The sequence below is a fragment of the Entelurus aequoreus genome, linkage group LG17 (assembly GCF_033978785.1).
Source record: "Entelurus aequoreus isolate RoL-2023_Sb linkage group LG17, RoL_Eaeq_v1.1, whole genome shotgun sequence".
Taxonomy (NCBI): domain Eukaryota; kingdom Metazoa; phylum Chordata; class Actinopteri; order Syngnathiformes; family Syngnathidae; genus Entelurus; species Entelurus aequoreus.
In genome coordinates, this window is record NC_084747.1 from 13,304,741 (window position 1) to 13,328,306 (window position 23,566).

Below are 23,566 nucleotides of genomic sequence, written 5' to 3' on the forward strand. Positions count from 1 at the left end.
GTTTTACATAATAAAGATGTCACAAATCATATAATCTATAATTAACAAAGTCTAACCAAGATGTGAACTAATGACACCATCATCTTGACTTTGTACACACTGTACACGAGCGAATGAAGGGCAATATTTAGTCAACAGCCATACATGTCACACTAAGGGTGGAAGTATAAACATCGCCAACACTGTCATAAACATGTGCCATATAGTGAAACCACACTAAACAACAATGACAAACACATTTTGGAAGGATATTTGCACCGCAACGCAACATAAACTCTACAGAACAAATTCCCTGCAGCACCAACTCTTCCGGGCTCTACACCTAACATCCACTGTCATGATACCACCATGTACAATAGCGTATCTCAGGGGTGGGCAATTAATTTTTACCGGGGGCCGCATGAGCGACCTGAGCACTGCTGGAGGGCCACATGGACAATATTTCAATTAAATTTTGCTCAGTATAATTTTTTATACACCGTAAGATAAATATTAATAATAATAATAATCATAATTTAATTTAACCTAACTTCACTTTATACAAAAGCCTTGCTTTTGATTGTTTTATTTTTAACACTGTCTTACACAACACAACGTCCACAGTTTCCAAAACCAATTTGAAATGTGGACTCGTCAGACCACAGAACACTTTTTCACTTTGCATCAGTCCATCTTAGATGAGCCCGGGCCCAGTGAAGCTGGCAGCATTTCTGGGTGTTGTTGATAAATGGCTTTTGGAGATCGGCGGACTTACCATGTTATACTCTTCCATATCAGTAGGTGGCAGCCGGTAGCTAATTGCTTTGTAGATGTCGGAAACAGCGGGAGGCAGCGTGCAGGTAAAAAGGTATCTAATGCTTAAACCAAAAATAAACCAGTGTGTGAATGGGTGAATGTGGAAATAGTGTCAAAGCGCTTTGAGTTCCTTAAAAAAAGGTAGAAAAGCGCTATACAAGTGCAACCCATTTACCATTTAAGAAAAGGCATTGAAGCTTAGGGAAGGCTATGCAGAACAAAACTAAAACTGAACTGGCTACAAAGTAAACAAAAACAGAATGCTGGACGACAGCAAAGACTTACTGTGGAGCAAAGACAATGTACAAGTGAACATGACATGACAATCAAGAGTGTCCACACAAAGAAGGATAAAAACAACTGAAATATTCTTGACTGCTAAAACAAAGTAGATGCGGGAAATATCGCTCAAAGGAAGACATGAAACTGCTACAGGAAAATACCAATAAAAGAGAAAAAGCCACCAAAATAGGAGCGCGAGACAAGAACTAAAACACTACACACAGGAAAACAGCAATGAACTCAAAATAAGTCAGGGTGTGATGTGACAGGTGGTGACAGTACACCTACTTTGAGAAAAGAGCTATAGTGATGCATGCTTGGTTATGCTTTAAAGTCATATCCAACAATTGCGACATCAACTTTTTACTGTCAACTGAGTTTTATTTTTTAATGATTTCTGCTGGTGGTGTGCCTCCGCATTTTTTCAACGCAAAAAATATGCCTTGGCTCAAAAAAGGTTGAAAAACACTGATCTACTCTATCAAATGATAGACACAATTCCACCAAAAGTGCAGTTCCCTTTTACTTCCAGTCTACATTTGCTCAAATCTTATGTTCGTCAAAGCATCGTTGTTTTACCTTTTTTTTATGGTCAATAATCCTGTGGACAAGAAAGACGGTTTCAGAATATTTGATCAAGGAAAATTGCTCGGGTAATTTGTACATATCGAGGGTGTTTGTGTTCCTCAGACGTCCATCAGCTGATCGGTAATCCAGAAGAAGTTTCCCCTCAGTTAGGGGGGAGCTCCACTTTGAAGCAGGAGACTCCACAACCACCCTGCATTAAAAAGGAAGAGGAGGAACTCTGCATCACTCAGGAGGGAGAGTGTCTTCTAGGACGAGAGGAAGCTGATTACACCAAGTTTCCACTGAGTATTCTCTCTGTGAAGACTGAAGATGATGAAGAGAAACCACAAGTAGACAACCTCTTAGCTCCACTATCAGATAGTGAGGCTGAAGACGAGGTTGAAGAACCTTTGAGCAACAAAACCAACTCTGAAGGTGATATGAAGACACACACTGACAACAAACACTTGATTGTTCCAAAAAGAAGAAGTAAACGCATTTGAGCTGCTGAGTTTGTGCTAAAAGCTTTACTAAAAAAAGCCATTAAAACACACACAGGAGAACAAATATTAAATTGATGAGTTGCCACATTTTTTTTGCCTAATGTGGCCCTAAGACACCCCTGAGCTAAACAAACTCAATAACTCCATGGTCATGTTTTTGGTGAATTTAATGAGGAATTTATGAAACTGAAACAATACAAAAAGAATGGCATTGTAAGTTAAAAAATACTAACACAGACACTCGTAGAAGTGTTAGAATACTAGCTAATTACAGTGCGATAGCACATACAAAAATGTATGAAAGCACACCTACAGACGTTACAAATGGGACGTTTTAGCAAGTATAAACCGTTTCAATTATATTGTAAAACTTCCAAATGTTGCTTGGAGTGAGGAATGAAAAGTCCACACAGGTAGAAACACTATGGACTGCTTGAAGATGGAACGGCACCACTTCTTCCAGTTGAAAGCACTAAATGGAAGGACACTGCAGCACCTGCAGTGAGCGAACTCATCCAAAAGATGGTGCCATAGCACAAACAATAACACACCTTTTCAATGTAATTGATTAGTTTATTTGGTTTTCTTATTTGCGTTATGGCTGTCAGCGAAGAAAAATCCATAAATTAGCCGCACTGCGGGTTCAAAGTAGTGTTGTCCCGATACCAATATTTTGGTACCTGTACCAAAATTTTTTCGATACTTTTCTAAATAAAGGGGACCACAAAAAATGGCATTATTGGCTTTATTTTAACAAAAAATCTTAGGGTACATTAAACATATGTTTATTATCACAAGTTTGTCCTTAAATAAAATAATAAACATAGTAGACAACTTGTCTTTTAGTAGTAAGTACAAAAAAAACAAAGGTTCCTAATTTAGCTTCAGACATATGCAGTAACATGTTGTGTCATTTATATTCTATTGTTTTGTCAACATTATGAGGGACAAGTGGTAGAAAATGAATTATTAATCTATTTGTTCATTTACTGTTAATGTCTGCTTACTTTATCTTTTAACATGTTCTATCTACACATCTGTTAAAATGTAATAATCTTCTGTTTTTTGATACTTTACATTAGTTGTGGGTATCAATCCGATACCAAGTAGTTACAGGATCATACATTGGTCATATTCAAAGTCCGCATGTGTCCAGGGACGTATTTCCTGAGTTTATAAACATAGTATGAATTTTAAAAAACAAAAGAAGATGTTGTGATGCCAAAAAATTTCGACGTAAGCATAGTAGTATCGACTATCAATCAATCAATCAATCAATGTTTATTTATATAGCCCTAAATCACAAGTGTCTCAAAGGGCTTTACAAGCCACAACGACATCCTCGGTACAGAGCCCACATACGGGCAAGGAAAAACTCACCCCAGTGGGACGTCGGTGAATGACTATGAGAAACCTTGGAGAGGACCGCATATGTGGGTAACCCCCCCCTTCTAGGGGAGACCGAAAGCAACGGATGTCGAGTGGGTCTGACATAACATTGTGAAAGTCCAGTCCACAGTGGATCCAACACATCAGCGGGAGTCCAGTCCACAGCGGGGCCAACAGGAAACCATCCCGAGCGGAGACGGGTCAGCAGCGCAGAGATGTCCCCAACCGATGCACAGGCTAGTGGTCCACCCGGGGTCCCGACTCTGGACAGCCAGCACTTCATCCATGGCCACCGGACCTATGCAACTCCCCCTCGCAAGGGACAGGGGAGAAGAGGAGAGAAGAAAAGAAACGGCAGATCAACTGGTCTAAAAAAGGGGGGGTCTATTTAAAGGCTAGATTATACAAATGAGTTTTAAGATGGGACTTAAATGCTTCTACTGAGGTAGCATCTCTAACTGTTACCGGGAGGGCATTCCAGAGTACTGGAGCCCGAATAGAAAACGCTCTATAGCCCGCAGACTTTTTTTGGGCTCTGGGAATCACTAATAAGCCGGAGTTCTTTGAACGCAGATTTCTTGTCGGGACATATGGTACAATACAATCGGCGAGATAGGCTGGAGCTAAACCGTGTAATATTTTATACGTAAGTAGTAAAACCTTAAAGTCGCATCTTAAGTGCACAGGAAGCCAGTGCAAGTGAGCCAGTATAGGCGTAATATGATCAAACTTTCTTGTTCTTGTCAAAAGTCTAGCAGCCGCATTTTGTACCAACTGCAATCTTTTAATGCTAGACATAGGGAGGCCCGAAAATAAAACGTTACAGTAATCGAGACGAGACGTAACGAACGCATGAATAATGATCTCAGCGTCGCTAGTGGACAAGATGGAACGAATTTTAGCGATATTACGGAGATGAAAGAAGGCCGTTTTAGTAACACTCTTAATGTGTGACTCAAACGAGAGAGTTGGGTCGAAGATAATACCCAGATTCTTTACCGAGTCTCCTTGTTTAATTGTTTGGTTGTCAAATGTTAAGGTGGTATTATTAAATAGATGTTGGTGTCTAGCAGGACCGATAATCAGCATTTCCGTTTTCTTAGCGTTGAGTTGCAAAAAGTTAGCGGACATCCATTGTTTAATTTCATTAAGACACGCCTCCAGCTGACTACAGTCCGGCGTGTTGGTCAGCTTTAGGGGCATGTAGAGTTGAGTGTCATCAGCATAACAGTGAAAGCTAACACCGTATTTGCGTATGATGTCACCCAGCGGCAGCATGTAAATACTAAAGAGTGCAGGGCCAAGAACCGAACCCTGGGGAACTCCGCACGTTACCTTGACATAGTCCGAGGTCACATTGTTATGGGAGACGCACTGCATCCTGTCAGTAAGATAAGAGTTAAACCAAGACAAGGCTAAGTCTGACATACCAATACGTGTTTTGATACGCTCTAATAAAATATTATGATCGACGGTATCGAAAGCGGCGTTAAGATCAAGGAGCAGCAACATAGATGACGCATCAGAATCCATCGTTAGCAATAGATCATTAGTCATTTTTGCGAGGGCTGTCTCCGTAGAGTGATTTGCCCTGAAACCGGATTGAAAAGGTTCACAGAGATTGTTAGTCACTAAGTGTTCATTTAGCTGCTGTGCAACAATTTTTTCGAGAATTTTAGAAATAAACGGAAGGTGGGAGACCGGTCGGTAGTTTACCAGGAGATCAGGATCGAGGTTAGGTCTTTTGAGCAGAGGATGAATAACCGCTTTTTTGAATGCTAAGGGAACAGTGCCGGAGGAAAGTGATAAGTTTATAATATTTAACACTGATGGACCTAATAATACAAACAGTTCCTTGATAAGTTTCCCAGGAAGTGGGTCAAGTAAACATGTTGTTTGTTTTATCCCACTTACACGCTGTAATAATTCCTCTAATGTTATTTCATCAAAAATAGAGAGACTATTTTGGAGGGCAATGTCCGTCGTATATACAGTCGTATTTGTGTTAATAGAACCCAGTTGTAGCTGGGATGCGTTGTCTTTAATCTCCTTTCTAATGAGTTCAATTTTCTTATTAAAGAAATTCATAAAGTCATCTGCCGAGTGGGTGGAGCTACTGGGAGGAGTCCCTTGTTGGGTTAGCGATGCTACTGTACTAAACAGAAATTTAGGATCGTTTTTGTTGAGGCGGATGAGATTTGAGTAGTATTTAGCTTTAGCTAAGGTAAGCATGCGTTTATAAGTTATTAAACTATCACTCCATGCTTGATGGAAAACCTCAAGTTTAGTTGCGCGCCATTTGCGTTCCAGTTTTCTACATGATAATTTATGAGCTCTAATTTCTTCTGTAAACCATGGGGTGCGCCTTTTAGGGGCCCTTTTTTGCTTTAGCGGTGCTATACTATCAATAATTTTGCGCAAGGCATCGTCAAAGTTGTTAGTGAGGTTATCAATAGAGCCGACATAATTTGGGAATGGTGCCATTACCGAAGGCAGTAGGTCAGCAAGAGTCTAGATACGCTCCTGTACTTGGTATCATTACAGTGGATGTCAGGTGTAGATCCACCAATGGCGTTTGTTTACATTGTGACGCCGGTGAGCTACAGTGTGTAGTGAAGCATGTTTAGATATTCCTCGTCCTACTTGTAAGAAACTTACTTTATTTGTCGCCATGGAGGCGAGGATTAGTGATTTAGAAGTAGCTAAAACACTGCCGACAGCGGCTAGCTAGCTATGTCTTAAAGCACCTCTTCCTGAGGGCGTTTCAGTGTTATAACTTCACTTTTATCTTTAGTTTTTAAGCCAAAATGTGTCCGTTCTCCCTTTTCGGTCTACACACCGTGTCTGCTTGTAAGTACTCCGTGTGTGTGCGCTGCCGAACATGCTCCTCTGCTCGTAAACCAGCAATTACATGACGTGACGACGACAGGGGGGTTGCGGACCGGAACATTTTAGAGGCAGTATAGTACCGCAGTGTTTCCCACACATTAATTTATTTGTGGCGGCCCGCCACGGAAGAATTACATCCGCCACAAATAAAAAAAAAATATTTTTTTTTTTTGTCCTGTCCAGCTTCTCAGGCAAATCATATAGTTGATGTAGATGCCCATATCGGCTGTTCAGATTTACTTTACAAAAGAGAAGTGTAGGATACTTCTCTTGTTGCCTTATTTGTATTTGACCACTACTGTTTTCTGTTTATTTGTTACTGACTGTGGCAGGACACCTCTGCCTCTGTTTCACTTTATGTTGCTGGTAAATAATATGGTTGTATTAGTAGGCTAAAGTTAAATTATTTAGTATGCACTAATTAAAGGGGCAGAACTTTACGAGACATTTTAGCTTTTATATTATATAAGATATATTTTTTGTAAGAACCACAATTAATAAATATATTTCAGTGAATAACTTATTGTTCAAATCTGTATATAAATATGTACACAAAGTGTTGTAATTATATTGTAAAATGGATGGACGTTTAAAACAAAACTGTTATTATTAATTAGTAAGTATAAATTTTTGAGCCTTTTTAGAGAAAATCATATCATTGTAGTAAATTATGCAAATTGCTCGATTTTGTCATGGTGACCACGCCCATAGCCACGCCCCCACCGCCACAGGTATCTTGGCAGTTTATGGGAAACACTGGTACCGGTTATGATTTATTAGTATCATCAGTACTATACTAATACCGGTATACCGTACAACCTTAGTTCAAGGTGTAATTAGCGGTTATTGTCCGTCAAAATGTTTACAGTATGTACACTCGATGACAGTAATAATTAATTGGACAAAATGTGTTAAAAACGCAATTCAAATATTCCATTTTATTTCATTTCATTTCATTCATTGCAATTTCACATAAAGAAAGTCCCTTACTTCTTCACTGTTGACTTTTTAAAAATAGATATTACATTGTTGGAAAAAGTTTTGCTATATATTTCCATATTGATTGTTTTCCCCAAAGCTGGTTTGCAGTATCCTGAAGTCCGTCAAAATGTTTTCTATTTTCTGTAATTCTAGCGACACTTGTCCGAGTCTAAGCCAAGCCAAGTCATGTAAACATTGATCCATCATTCTGGCAAGGCACTAAATGAATGGCCATGAAACACTACACACACACACATACAGTACATAGAATAAAGTGTGTTTGTGTTGTTTGTGTCTTGCAGACGTCCAGCAGCTGATCGGTAATCCAGAAGAAGTTTCCCCTCAGTTAGGGGGGAGCTCCACTTTGAAGCAGGAGACTCCACAACCACCCTGCATTAAAAAGGAAGAGGAGGATCTCTGCATAACTCAGGAGGGAGAGTGTCTTCTAGGACGAGAGGAAGCTGATCTCACCAAGTTGCCACTGACTGTAGTCTCCGTGAAGACTGAAGATGATGAAGAGACACCACAAGGAGACAACCTCTTAGTTCCTCTATTAGATAGTGAGACTGAAGAGGAGATTAAAGTTACTTTGAGCAGCGATACAGACTGTGAAGGTGAAGAGAAACCACAAGTAGACAACCTCTTAGCTCCACTATCAGAAAGCGATTGTGAAGACGGGTTTGAGGAACCGTTGAGCCGCGATCCAGACTGGGAAGGTGACATAAGGACTCACACTGACAACAAACAGCCTGAATGCGCTAACAAAAAGAAAGGTAAAAAAGGTTTCAGCTGCTCAATTTGTGCGAACAGCTTTACAAGAAAGAGCCATTTGACTCAACACATGAAAACACACGCCGGAGAGAAAACATTTAATTGCTCAGTTTGTGGTAATATCTTTGTTTCCAGAGGAGGTTTGACCAAACACCTAATGACGCACACTGGACTAAAACCATTTAATTGTTCAGTTTGCAGTAAAAGCTTTTCGTATCACAGCAGTTTGACTGAACACATGAGAACACACACAGGAGAAAAACCATTTAAATGCTCAGTTTGTGATAAACGTTTTTGTCAAAAAACCAATTTGACAAAACACATGAGATTACACACAGGAGAAAAAAAATTCACTTGCTCGGTTTGTGGTAAGAGCTTTTCTTATAAGAGCAATTTGACGCAACACATGAGAACACACACAGGAGAGAAAGGATTTGATTGCTCAGTTTGTAGTAAAAGCTTTTTCCTAAAGAGCAATTTGACAAAACATATGAGAACACACACCGGGGAGAAACGATTTAATTGTTCAGTTTGTGGTAAAAGCTATTCGCAAAAGAATGGTCTGACTCCACACATGAAAACACACACAGGAGAGAAACCGTTTAATTGCCCAGTTTGTGGTAAAATTTATGTTTCCAGACAAGGTTTGACTCAACACATAATGACACACACAGGACTTCAACCATTTAATTGTTCAGTTTGTGGTAAAAGTTTTACTCAGAAGAGCAATTTGAATGAACACATGAGAACACACACAGGAGAAAAGCCATATAACTGCTCAGTTTGTGGTAAAAGATTCTGTCAAAAATCCAATTTGGCAAAACACCTGAGCTCACACACTGGAGAAAAAAAATGTATCTGCTCAGTTTGTGGTAAAAGCTTTTCTCTTAAGTGCAATTTGACCCAACACTTGAGAACACACACAGGTGAGAAACCATATAATTGCTCAGTGTGTAATAAAAGCTTTTTGCAAAAGAGCGCTTTGACGCCACACATGAGAACGCACACAGGAGAAAAACCATTTAATTGTTCTGTCTGCGGTAAAATCTTTGTTTCCAAAAAAGGTTTGACAAATCACAAAATGACACACACTGGACTTAAACCATTTTATTGTTCAGTTTGTGGTAAAAGCCTTTCTGGAAACAGCTGTTTAACTCAACACATGAGAACACACACTGGAGAAAAACCATTTAACTGTTCAGTTTGTGGTAAAAGCTTTTCTCGGAACAGCCATTTGACAGAACACATGAAAAGACACACCAGAGAAAAAACATTTAGTTGTTCAGTCTGCTGCAAAGGGTTTAATCATAAAGCAGACGCAGTAAGACACATTCAAACACACAAGGGGGAGAATTACCAGTTAACTGTTTAGTTAGTGGTATGTTGCTCATATGTAGCAATATCCACCAAACCCAGGACCTCCAAATAGTTCCACTGCTTTTTTCACAAATATCAGGCACGTTAAATTTCTGCAATAATGCTGAAATCTGCATTTTTAAACATTCTCTTTTTTTGTCAGAATATGACTTTGTTGTTTTGTTTAGGGAAATAGCTATAAACATATTTGGATGATGATGATCCGAACACGGGTAATACCAAACCAGTTGCATTTCTAGGGCAGGCATGGGCAAAATACAGTGCACTGGCCGTATACTGACTGCCGGACATGTCCAAATGACGGCAGACAACACGTGCTCAAATTTCTACATGTCGTGGAAATAACTAACAACAAATCAATGATTGGTCAATCCAAACAATACCTCGTTTGTGGACAATAACATGTGAGAGCCATTGAAGCACCTTCAATCTCTTTATTAACCAGAGGTAACACAATCCGGTGAAAATATTCAACAGAGCAGCCTTCAGAGCCAACAAACTGCCGCTGCTAACTGCTAAAGCTAACGAATATAGCTCCCTTGCTGGCGTCCCACCACACTTAGCAACAGACACCGCCTTTTAAAGGCACGCGCACACCCTCTGCTCTCATTATGAAACTTTTCTCAACTGCATATGACAAATATTTGAAGGTTTTTATCATAGTAATGCATAAATTACTTCTAGTAATGAATTCTGTTTATTAAGGATTAATTCCATGAGTAATATATGAATTATTTGTTTGACTATACCTAATTACTTTGTAAAAGTACTTTTTAGAACGCTTGTATTAACAGTCACATGGTGTAGAGTTTACGCTAAATTCTTGCAATCACCATTTGTTTAAAATACTGATACATCTCGTATATTGCCACTTGGCCTAATAATGCTGGGCTATTAGTTTTGGTCTATATCGCCCAGCCCTACAAACAGGTGGTCTTGGAAGTAAAAAGGAGCAACGCTCATATGGACTGAATATTCAGTGTTTTATGGTGCATAGTTAATATTTTAAATCCCACAGTCTTTATTTTTTATGTACATTCTGGGTGTTTTATTTAGTGAAAATGCTGTAAAATTCCATTCAGTTTTTTGAGGTGGTCTGTCATAACCTTTTAGCATTCTTTCAGACATTATTGTCCGAGTTTTTATGTTTATGATCAACTTAACCCTTTTTAAGGCATTTTAAGATTTTTTTTCACTAATTAGTGCTAGACAATCGAATTTTGATTTCTATAGCTTTCGATTAATGCAAAGTCCGGAGCTTGTTCATGTAACCGCTGTTAAATGCAGAATATCTTGGAAATTGACATAAATGTGAGTGAAATGTTGTCATAGTGAGGAGAAAGAACATTTGTTTGGGAAAATAATATGTCCAGGAGCGCTTATGCATCCCCAAAACACTCAACCACCACGTCCTAAACCAAACAATGTCGAGACGGCTCCTTGAAAAAGCGATTCAACTACGAAGCCAAAGCTGGCAAGAACAATCCATACACCCACAACACCTCTCAGCTGCTTGTGTTGTTGTGAACGACATCATCCATGTAAGATCAATGTACAAACAAGACAGGAGTCACAACTTGAGAGGGCGTCTTTTTTTCCTCTTTTTTTTTTTTTTACAGCCTCATATTGTCTCCTTACTCGTTGTCAAGCTGAGCGCAGCACTCTTCCTCTCTTCACAATAATAGCGCGGTGTGCCACATCCAGTCTGACTGCGCTAACAAATTAAAGGTTTGAAGAAAGTACTTTACACAAGCATAATGTACGTAGAGCACTTATTGATAGATTTACACAATTGTTATGCTTTGCCTTAAAATACTGGTCAAAATTGTCCAAAAACATATCCCACCGATAAATGTAAGGAGTTTTGCATTTAAATAACAAAAATGTTGATAAATCTTATTTGACAAAAAAAAAAAAACAGGCACTCTATGGTGGTAAAATAACTGTAAAAGGCACACAAAAAAAAACCTGAATTTAAACAGAATAACTTTTACATTGTTATTGTTTTTTTGTTTTTTTATTGGTAATAGTATTATTTTAATTGTTGTAGCTTATACGTTACGAATTAATGTCCTTTATTTTAAAACTAAAGTTGAGTTTAGGTACTAAAGTAGCAGTAGAGTGGAAAAACAAGTTGACTTTAGGTGCTTGTTTGTGTTTCATTGTATCCATTAAATCATAACCATAACCTACTCAGTGGCTGAGTGGTTAGTGTGTCCGCCCTGAGATCGGTAGGTTGTGAGTTCAAACCCCGGCCGAATCATACCAAAGACTATAAAAAAAAATGGAACCCATTACCTCCCTGCTTGGCACTCCGCATCAAGGGTTGGAATTGGGGGTTAAATCACCAAAAATGATTCCCGGGCGCAGCCACTGCTGCTGCTCACTGCTCCCCTCACCTCCCAGGGGGTGATCAAGGGTGATGTGTCAAATGCAGAGAATAATTTCGCCACACCTAGTAAGTGTGTGTGACAATCATTGGTACTTTAACTTTTTTTTACTTAATATCCAATTGTATTTACAATCCGCAAACTATGTAAAAATACAGTCTAAAATGCCACAAATTCAGCCAGCCATTTTGAATATTCCGCTCCGAACTTCTTCGGTAATTTCCGTAGATTCTGCGTCACTGTAGTAACGCTAACTGCACTCTGACCATATTATTAGGTCAGTCATACTGGAAATACGCAAACATTTGGAAAGTGTCATGATCCGTGGTCGGATCATGTTTGGTTTAGTTATGTTCTGTTGGTTTTGGACTCCCTTTAGTTCCGGTTTTGTGCACTTCGGGGGTTTGTTTTGGTTACCGTGGGCACTAATTGGTTTCACCTGCCTCTGATTAGTGTTCGGCACGTTTACCTGTTGTTGAGCACTAATCAGAGAGCTATTTATTCACGTTGCTCGCCACACTCGGTCTGGCTTCATTGTTTGCAGTATGCAACTGTTACGTTGGTACATTCTTATTCTCGATTCCTGTGCTGAGTTGTTGCCTTAGCTTCCCGTGCGATCGGCACGCTTTTCTTTTGTGTGTTTCTGTCTTTGGTACAGTGTATGATTTATGATTAATAAATCATCTCCTACCTGCACGCTTTCGTCCGGAGTGTCCGTTTTGCATCTGGAGGAACGACCCCGCATAAAGATGCGACCCGCACGTGACAGAATGAAGCCAGACCGAGTGTGGCGAGCAACGTGAATAAATGGCTCTCTGATTAGTGCTCAACAGCAGGTGAACGTGCCGAACACTAATCAGAGGCAGGTGAAACCAATTAGTACCCATGGTAACCAAAACATATCCCCGAAGTGCACAAAACCGGAACTAAAGGGTGTCCAAAACTAACAGAACATAACTAAACCAAACATGATCCGACCACGGATCATGACAGAAAGAGATTTACTGTTTATCATTCACAATCCTTATGTAAGACAAGAACACATATACTTGTCTTTTTTTATGCATTTGAAATCATAAATTAATAGCTAACAATTGAGTCAACAGAGGGAGGGTCCTCTTGCGCTCATTATACTATTTCTAAAAACATCTAGAAACCGCCAACAATACTCCCGTTTACATGTCACGACCTGAAAATGAACCAAATATGAGTGATATTGTTTTTAAAAGTGCCAACGCAGACGGACTATTTTAGCGGCGCATTGATAGCAGTGAGCTAATGCTAGCATACGCTGCTATTGTTGACACACTGAGCCGACGGCTGCTTCTGCTTCATTTCAAACTTCCTAAAAGTAAATTCTAGATTGTAATTCATGCATCTCCTACCTGCTAGTAGACAAATGTGGCAATGGACCGACATGGTTGGTCCACTTTCACATTCACAGCCAAAAACACGCTTGTTGCTGCAACTTTTTTTTCAACCTTTCCCGAGGATTGTGATTGAATCTTCATCTAAACGGAATTATGTTAGCGACATCCAAACGAGAGTGGAAATATTACAGTAAATGTTTGTTTTATTCTGGTTTGTTGTTGTTAGTTTATATGTTTAGCACCTAGCAATGCTGCAGATGCTAGTGTTTCAATAAAGCTGCATCCGGGTTGCTGTCGGCTTTCTAAAACTTATTGCTCATCTTCTTTGTGTTCGGCCTCAAAAATGTGAGGTCCTGGATCATAATTTTTCCAAAAGTGCCCTTGATTGCCATTGTTGTTGATGGGGAAGGGATCTGTGGTTACTTCTGCTACTATTTTGATCATATATATTTATTTGCAAACTTTGGAAGTATTTTGGTGTCATAACTCAAATATATATGATAATAGCTTCAATGTAGAGGCAACTTGTTTTTTCACTCTACTGCTACTTTAAATGTTGCCTTATTGTCTGAATAGTAATGATAGTCTGACAACTACTGAATATATATGTTTTCATAACCACATTTCAAAAATGTATTAAAGATTGTTTTTAGTTTGGTGATCACATTGTTGCCGTTTTGAAAGACTGCGTCATTGCTGTAGTGTTTGTTTTGTGTATGGTGCTTTGTATCGCTTTGTTCTTGAAATAAAGATGAAGTTAAAAAAAGTGTTCACGTTTATCACTCAGGTCTTAAGAGAGCACAGCCTGTAGGTCCAATGTGCACAACTGAATATTTTAGTTCTTCAGACAGTAATGTGTTTATACAAGGTTAGATTGGGGTAGGATGTTTGTAATGGGGAAATACAGTAACGTGTTTTGGTCAAAGCTTTGTGTTTCAATGAGTTCCCGGCGAGCAGACAAAAGCTGTCTTTGATCAATCAAAAGGCTTGTAAAACTCCACTGTGTAGGATGGGAAGCGACATGAAGGTGTCGGTTTCTTTGATGTATTGTAATCCACATGAAGATTTTGTCTTGACCCGAGATCTACAAAGCGGAGAGGAAGCAGGACCTGACCCCCCTCCAGGCACCTCTTCTTTGAACTGTTTTACGACCTTTTCTTTGAACTGTTCTGTAACCAAAGGCAATGGCTGTTTACGACCCCCCTTCCTTTAAAAACAGCTGTTGCCATGTAATCAGGGAAAGTCCAAATAAAATAGGAGGCGTACAATCTTTCGTCAGAGCGTGGTGGAAGACTGTGCAAAGAGTACAGCCCAGACGTTTCTCCTCAAAGAGCTAAATTGAATTCTGTCTCTGTTTAATTCCTTGCTTCTTTGTCTGTTTAATAGATGTCATCAGTGTTTGAAACTGACAGTCTTGGACCATAATGGACCGTAAATACAAAAAAAAATCTGTCTTATATACGTATTATAATGAATGCAACACATGATGTAAGTGTCTATATTAGCTACATTAGCCTACTATCAAAATGACTGTGTCGCAGGCTGACGCAAATCTCGGTTGACAGAAATGTTGAAATTTTAATATTTATTCGACACATTTTTACAACATTGGAAAACATTAGTAAAACGGAGGCTTCTCAGAGGGTGAGATGACTCCTGGAAATGACTGGCTTAGAACGGCCAAAGGTATAGATGTGTGTGTCCAAGTTGAAGGATACTTCATGGATTTATTACAATCTTTGCGAGCTAGGTAATATTTTCTGTGGTCTGGAACAACATGGCACAAAAACAACTATCACAAATGCAGCCAATGTTACATACAGATAATATGTCATGAGCCATGCAAATATAAATTAAATATACAGAGGACATAAGTATTGGAAATTAAATAAGCTCAAATATAGCTACACATGAGGTATAATGATGCAATATGTACATACAGCTAGCCTAAATAGCATGTTAGCATCGATTAGCTCACAGAGGACATAAGTATTGGAAATTAAATGAGCTCAAATATACCTACAAATGAGGCATAATGATGCAATATGTACATACAGCTAGCCTACGTAGCATTTTAGCATCTATTAGCTAGCAGAGGACATAAGTATTGGAAATTAAATGAGCCCAAATATACCTACAAATGAGGCATAATGATGCAATATGTACATACAGCTAGCCTAAGTAGCATGTTAGCATCTATTAGCTAGCAGAGGACATAAGTATTGGAAATTAAATGAGCTCAAATATAGCTACAAATGAGCCATAATGATGCAATACGTACATACAGCTAGCCTAAATAGCATGTTAGCATTGATCAGCTCGCAGTTATGCAGTGACCAAATATGCCTGACTAGCACTCCAACAAGTCAATGACATCCACAAAGCTCACCTTTGTGCATTCAGGCACATCATAAAACATTTGGTGGACACAAGGAGACAAACAAGGAATGGCGTAAAACACGTTCTTCTGTGGCAGCGTCGGAGAAATTTGTACTTGTAGACAACCTACGGTGAGTTCATGGACCGCCAACATTAGTAAGACAAAACGGCGCTTGCCAAATAACCTCATCAACAATTAGGAAGGTTTGTGTCATGTTTGTCTTCCTACAGAAACGATATTGAAACAAAAAGTATATTGTTTCCCTTATCTTTTTTCATTTTAGCAAATTTTTTAAAAAATCTCCAGGGAGCCACTAGGGCGACGCTCGAGGGCCATATGTGGCTTTCAAGCCACGGGTTGCAGAGCCCCCGACCTAAGAGGCTGGAGCCGTGGGAGCTCTTAAGGATGGAGCTCCCTCGTCCTTCGTGCCATCAAGACCATTTTAGCTCGATGTCTAGCGCTCTCATTCTAAGGCAGGAAACAGCAGGAGCTGCACCAATCAGGTTACTCTTACTTGTATTGTCTGGTTTAGCCTCTTATTGATACTTACCTCTGCCAGGAGTTTGTGTTCATTGTGATTAGTATGTCTTTTAGCAACATAAATCTAAAAGCTATGGACATATTTTGATGACAATTTCAGGAAAGTGAATAGATTTTGGGGCGTTCCAATTACTTTTATAAAATGATTTTATGTCAGGTTCAAACACTGATTACATCTATTAAACAAGACAAGAAGCAAGGAATTAAACAGACATAATTAAATTTGGCTCAATTGAGGAGAGACGTCTGGACTGTACTCTTTGGACAGTCTTACCACACTCTGACGAAAGATTGTACGCATCCTCTTTTATTTGGACTTTCCCTGATTACATGGCAACAGCTGTTTCTAAGGGACGGGGGTCGTAAACAGCCATTGCCTTTGGTTACAGAACAGTTCAAAAGAAAAGGTCGTAAAACAGTTCAAAGAAGAGGTGCCTGGAGGGGAGTCAGGTCCTGCTTTCTCTTCGCTTTGTAGATCTCGGGTCAAGACAAAATCTTTCTGTGGATTACAATACATCAAAAAAACAGAACACCTTCATGTTGCTTCCCATCCTACACAGTGGAGTTTTACAAGCCTTCTTCTAGGTATGATCAACGACAACTTTTGTCTTCTCGCCGATAACTCATGGCAACACAAAGTTTTGTGATAACTTAGATACAATTATTCTGACATTTTATTTTATTTTATGGGAGATTGGGCCTGGTGTGGATCTACACTTTTAGTGATTTTCTTCTTTATTCAATACGATCATTTGAGATTGTAAAGCCGTTTAACTAAAATAACTATGTACGTTTACAAAATCTTCGTTTTTTATGGAGCCCCTAAAGGGACATGGAGGGGAAAAAAATATTTTGCGAGATCTCGCAAAAGGTTTCTTTTCCTGTATCAGTGAACCGGAAGTAAAACAGACACAGCTTCGGAAAATATGAATTTTGAGGTGTTTTATGCAATATTCGCCGTGCACCTTTACGGCTTTAAGATCGTAAATTGGAAAATTTCTCCGAAAAGCCACAGCCATCTGAAGCTTTTCCCTTTGCTGCAAGTAGTTTGCTCATGCGCCAAAGATCAGCAACTTCTGTTCTGTACTTGACAGCGTTTTTTTTTGTTTGTTTTTTCCAAAATAAAGGTTTTTTTTTCTTGTCTTAAAACAATCGAAAACTAAACTTTAAAATTGTAAATAACTTTTATCCATCCACAAGCACGTGCACAGACATTTTCGATGGCTGGTGCTCAAACCTACGGAGCCCCTAAAGGGACATGGGAATTTTTTTTTTTTTAGACATGTATCTCGTGCGCACAAGAAAGTATCTCGTGGCCACGAGAAAGCATTGGATGCGTGCTCATGGTTTGAGGTGTGTGTTAAAATGGCAGTTTAGGAGTTAATTTGGCTGTATTTCCAACTAGGACTTTCCCCCATGTGTGTTGTGGCAAAATGTGAATGCTTGATTAGTAGGTGTGAGACAAACACTTTATCTTCCTGGTTATTGTAACGCTACGTGTTTGACATTATTTAAGACTTTATCATGCCCGGGAAAGGGCATGATAAAGGGCATGATAAAGTTTCCTCTTCTGTGGCTGTGGGGGGGTGGGCGTGGCTTGCGGACCTGCAGTGAAGCGGGGTGTGCCTGTTGTTGATGTGATAAAACTTCTTTCTTGTTTGGAAGATACACACACAATTGTAACTGTTATTTCTTCCTGCACATAATAAATATGTACAACGTGTTTGGATGTATTCATTCATGTAAAATTGTCATTAAATGTAATATTGCCTGACAAAAAGTGATTCGACGTAATATTTTGATATTTACACATCACATATTTACACACGCGCATCTGACTAGAATACCCTTATGTGTATTACATATATCAACAAATGGCTGGGACCACCTCTTCATTACTGGACATTACCAAAGGCGTTCCACAAGGCTCAGTGCTGGGGCCCATTTTATTTTCTATCTACATAAATAATCTTTGTAATATTTTGTCAAATGCAATGTACCATTTTTATGCAGACGACACCATTATTTATTGCTGTTCAACCTCCATCACTCAGGCTTTTGAGTTTTTACAAGATGCTTTTGATGTCATCCAGGCTCGCTTATTTGATCTTAAATTGGTTTTAAATACAGATAAAAGCAAGGTAATGGTTTTCTCTCATTCAAGGGTGCTACTGGAAAATATTCCAAATATTGCAACATCAAATGGAAACCCTATAGAGCAGGTCTTAAATTACAAGTACTTGGGTTTTACTCTTGATCAGGAGCTTTTATTTAAAGCCCATATTAACAACTTGGTCTCTAAGCTTAGGGTAAAGCTTGGTTTCTTTTTTAGAAATAAAAACTGCTTCTCTCTTAAAGTCAGAAAGAAATTGGTGACAGCAACTATCTTGCCTGTAATTGATTATGGAGACGTGCTTTATTTTAGTGCTTCATCTAAATGCCTCCAGTCCTTGGACACTGTTTTTCATTCAGCACTAAGATTTGTTACTGGCTGTCGTAGTCTCACCCACCATTGTCAACTGTATATGAAGTCAGACTTATCTTCATTGAGTGCACGCAGATACACACATTGGCTGACTATCATTTATAAGGCTCTTTTAGGTTTAATACCTCCATACTTGTGTACTCTGTTACAAAGAAAAAGCAGCTCTTACGCATTACGTTCTAACAATTTGTATGTTTTAACTGTTCCTCATGTACGGACTGAATTTGGCAAAAGAGCTTTTGGCATTGCTGCCCCTATGGCATGGAATGCATTGCAGACTAAACTGAAACTTACAGAACTACTTCCATTTGGAGCCTTCCGTTTTGTCCAGAGGGACAAACAACGAGAGACGTTTGCACAGTGCCTGTGTTTTTAAAGATGTAAATCTCTGTTGTTTTACAGTTCTCTTATGTATTTTAAAATGTATGTCTTAATGTATTATTTTTGAAACTGCTCTGTGACATGTGCTGTTGACCTCTTGGCCAGGTCACCCTTGTGAAAGAGATCTTGATCTCAATGGGTTTTCTTATCTGGTTAAATAAAGGTTCTATCAAGTACCTACTCTACTCTTTACTTGTTGAAATACCTTTTTTAGAGCAAATATCTACCCAAATGGCCACTTTGTTGCTGCCAAAATTGTATTTCTAGTAATATTTTGGGAAAGTTTCTCGTGGCCACGAGAAACTTTTTATAAAAAAATATATATATATTTTTTTTTATTGTTTTATAAAAAGTGTCTCGTGGCCACGAGATACTTTCTCGTGCGCACGATACATGTCTAAAAAAATAAATTCCCATGTCCCTTTAGGGGCTCCGTACAAACCAGTAAAAAGTGCATACATTGCAAAAAAACAACGACAAAAAAACATAATACTACAAAAAACTACGGAACTCCTAAATGGACATGGATATTTTGTGAGATATGGGTGAGGGCCGACATCCGGGCAACTGAGCTACATACGGGTTCTTGGAGCCATAGCAACCAGGCTGGCGTTGAAAACAAACCGTTGCCATTACTCTTTAACCTGTCGACCTACGCTGGTTAAACCCGTCATTCTGCCTCCAAAATGCCGAAAAACTGTGTTGTTTTTGGTTGTGCTAACCACAACTGGAAACAGGGAAATCAAAGGTTGTATTTTGTTCTGCCAAAGCGTGATAAAAGCCCACAGAGACGAGACAAATGGCTCGCAGCCGAAGTCGGGGCCGGTGGCAACAAGAGCCGCCTCACGCTGTCTATGTCGGTGGCGGTCGAGTTCCGCGACTACTTGGGGGACTTCATCGAACACTACGCCCAGTTGGGTCCCAGCAACCCGGGCATGGTGCAGGATGAGCCGCGGCGGGCCCTGAAAAGCGAGTTCCTAGTGCGGGAGAATCGGAAGTACTACATGGACCTGAAAGAGAACCAGCGGGGACGGTTCTTGAGGATCCGGCAGACCGTCAACATGGGGCCCGGCTTGGGGTCAGACCATCGCGCTCCCGGCGCAGGGACTTATCGAGTTCCGCGACGCTTTGGCCAAACTTATTGACGATTACGGCGTGGACGAGGAGCCCGCGGAGCTGCCGGAGGGCTCGTCGATGACTGTGGACAACAAGCGCTTCTTCTTCGACGTGGGCTCCAACAAGTACGGCGTGTTCACACAAAGTTGTTGATAACTTCCGCGTCTCTTTCTTAGTAGCGCGCAGGCTAAGCTAACTAGCAAGCTAAGCTAAGCCTGAGAAGCTTTAAAGTTCACTGAGACGAGTCTGACACAAATAATACATTTTCGTTTTTTCACACGATATGCGAATAAGTAAAAATGCGTAAATGAAGGATTTAACGCCGACTGCCAAGCCACAACGCTCGTTAAATGCTTTTTCTGTCAATGCTGTGTTCGCTGTGAGCTGGTTTGTTTTCAACGAATTCCTGGTTGCTAGGGGATTGGTAGGCGGAAGTGACGTAGGTCCGCCCTCACCCATTGCAGCGCAAAAGCTTTTTTTTTCCTACGTCAGTGAACCGGAAGTGAGACAGACAAAGCGATGGGAGAAGTTTATTGATTTCTATTTTAGTATTGGCCTAACATATAAAGACATCAAATCGTATTATGGTCCCACAACAGAGCAAACATGATAGGTAGGCTCCTGCTCCTCCATCGCTGTGTCTGTTTCACTTCCGGTTCACTGACATAGGGGAAAAAAGCTTTTGCGCTGCGAGATCTCGCAAAACATCCATGTCCCTTTAGGGGCTCCGTAGTTTTTTGTAGTATTATGTTTATTTAATTTTATTTTTTTTTGCAATGTATGCACTTTTTTCTGGTTTGAGCACCAGCCATAGAAAATGTCTGTGCACGTGCTTGTGGATGGATAGAAGTTATTTACATTTTTAAAGTTTAGTTGTCGATTATCTGTTTTTTAAGACAAGAAAAAAAAGCCTTTATTTTGGAAACAAAAAACGCTGTCAAGTAGAGAACGGAAGTTGCTGATCTTTGGCGCATGCGCAAACTACTTGCCGCAAAGGGAAAAGATTTATGTGGCTGTGGCTTTTCGGAGAATCACAGCGAATATTGCATAAAATACCTCAAAAGTCATATTTACCGAAGCCGCGAAACGGGCGTTGAATTTTGAGCGATGGAGTGTCATTTGAAGTGAAGATTGAAGACGTGATAGAAGATGGACGACTACTGCTATGCTAAGATGGCGACGTCCGCTAAAAGAGAACATGAAAGAGAATCAGCGCCACCAACTTCCAGCAAATCACCAACGGAGGTAAAGACGAAAGATGAAGGTGAGTGACTTGAAGTTTTGTCATTTGAAAACTATTTCAAGCCCTTAAAGTCTAAATTAGCCGACCTTGTTGAAGAATGTAAAGAAAGAGCCGCCATGATTGTTAGCTTGAAGAAGGCAGTGGAGTTCACATCAGAGGAGATGAAAGAATGCAAAAGTCAAATGAAGAAAGTGGAAGAGCAAAACAAGCGCTTGTGTAAAGAAAATAATGATGTGAAAGGAAATGATCATGCCAACAAGACACACAGGTTCGATACCAATGAGGCAGGATGTTACACAGAAACTTCCTGGCAGTAAACCTGCAAAAAAAATGTATTTTCAGGTTTCTATTTTTACATTTTCACACTATTTTGTTACACTTTATTACGCATTTCTTACATATTCCTTATGTTTGCACCATTTAACGAGGTTGTTGTTGAATGTTTATTGTGATTTTAGAATGTTGCTTACATTGAGTGTTTTCCATGCTTGTGTTGACAATTTCCTTTCTGCATTGATAGCTGAGGGGATTATAAGCAGAGGAAGGTTACATTTAAAGTACATGCATGGGAAATGTCCGCGGAAATCCGCATTTTTAAACATACATTTTACGCGTTAAAATATCACCTTCGCGTGTTAGGATACAAACAAAATGTGTTGAACGCTCACCTCAGCTGCAGGTGCTCTCTGTTCCTCCTGGGTCGGTGTATGTTTCTGGTAGGGCTGGGCGATATGGCCTTTTTTTAATATCTCAATATTTTTAGGCCATGATATATATGTGGATATTTTGCCTTAGCCTTGAATGAACACTTGATGCATATAATCACAGCAGTATGATGATTCTATGTGTCTACATTAAAACATTCTTCTTCATACTGCATTAATATATGCTACTTTTAAACTTTCATGCAGAGAGGGAAACCACAACTAAGTCAATTTAGCAAAACTGTATTTATTAATGCGATGAGGTGGCGACTTGTCCAGGGTGTACCCCGCCTTCCGCCCGAGTGCAGCTGAGATAGGCTCCAGCACCCCCCGCAACCCCAAAAGGGACAAGCGGTAGAAAATGGATGGATGGATGTATTTATTAAACAGTCATGTCATTTCCAAAACAGAAAGTGCAAGATTGTCAGACATTTTAAAAGAAGCTATTAGTGCACTTTTGTGCATGATGTCACTAAGATGACATATCAAAACAACACTAAATTAAAGTGCACTTTTTGTACAGAACGCCACTACAATAGTTTAAAACAAATAAAGTGCACTTTTGTGCATGATGTCACACAAGATATTTCAATAAGTGTCAAATAAAAATGAGCTGCATAATAGGAAATCAAATAGTGTATGTCCTTCACTATGTGGTAGGTTCCTGCGGACGTTATCTCCTTCTGCTGTTGACTATTTGTTTCATACAGTGTTGATGTGGAAATGGTTGCCTCGGCATTTTGTTGGTGTGGCACCGAACGGAGATGTTGACATGCGGAGTTTCAAGCACTCTTCATTCTCTAGTGGGTGCCTTTTCAAATGATGCTACACATTAGCAGTAATGCTACTTTTTGTAGCAACGCTTTTGCCCCACACTCGACAAATTACGGTTGTCTGTTCGACATATTCCCGCTTGAAGCCAAACCACCGCCAGACGATGGACCCCCTGCTGTTTTTCTTGGGAATTAATTTTTCCTTCATTTGTTACCAGATTCGCAACTTGTTTCTCTCGTATTACCACTCGCACCACAGCTAACGTTACCCATGCTGCTACCTCTCTGCTCCGCGAGGGCGTATACGTATGTGACGTATGTAAGAAGGTGCGCTTGTTTTAAGTCTCTGTGAGAAGGAGAGACAAGAAAGAGTGAGAAGAGCCTGTAGTGTAATGCCCGCAGCTAAAAGCAACTGCGTGAGAACGTATACTCCAATATCACGATATAGTCATTTTCTATATCGTACAGAGACAAACCTGCGATATATCGAGTATATTCCATATATCGCCCAGCCCTAGTTTTTGGTATTTCAATTTTCTTTTCATAAAAGGATATTGAAAAACAAAAAACGACTGGTTGATTTGAATTTTAAAAATACAAAAAAGAAAATTTCAAAAAACAAACATATTT

General features: G+C 39.6%; 2 protein-coding genes and 1 pseudogene across 2 annotated transcripts in view; all 3 read left to right on the forward strand.

Annotated features, from left to right (window-relative positions):
* Positions 1 to 7,713: 7,713 nt before the first annotated feature.
* On the forward strand, positions 7,714 to 12,335 carry LOC133632411 (gastrula zinc finger protein XlCGF57.1-like; the record flags this gene model as incomplete). Its single annotated transcript, XM_062024817.1, has 1 exon — positions 7,714 to 12,335. A coding segment is annotated over one exon (1,836 nt), but the record flags the coding sequence as incomplete, so codon positions are not given.
* Positions 12,336 to 19,915: 7,580 nt separating this feature from the next.
* On the forward strand, positions 19,916 to 20,833 carry LOC133632107 (transcriptional activator protein Pur-alpha-like; annotated as a pseudogene).
* LOC133632420 (gastrula zinc finger protein XlCGF8.2DB-like) overlaps positions 20,829 to 23,566 on the forward strand; it is a 12,675-nt gene continuing 9,937 nt past the window's right edge. The window contains exon 1 of the mRNA XM_062024826.1: positions 20,829 to 21,480. Coding sequence (XP_061880810.1) covers positions 21,366 to 21,480 — 115 coding nt within the window. The 5' untranslated portion in view covers positions 20,829 to 21,365. The remainder of the gene's footprint in view (positions 21,481 to 23,566) is intronic.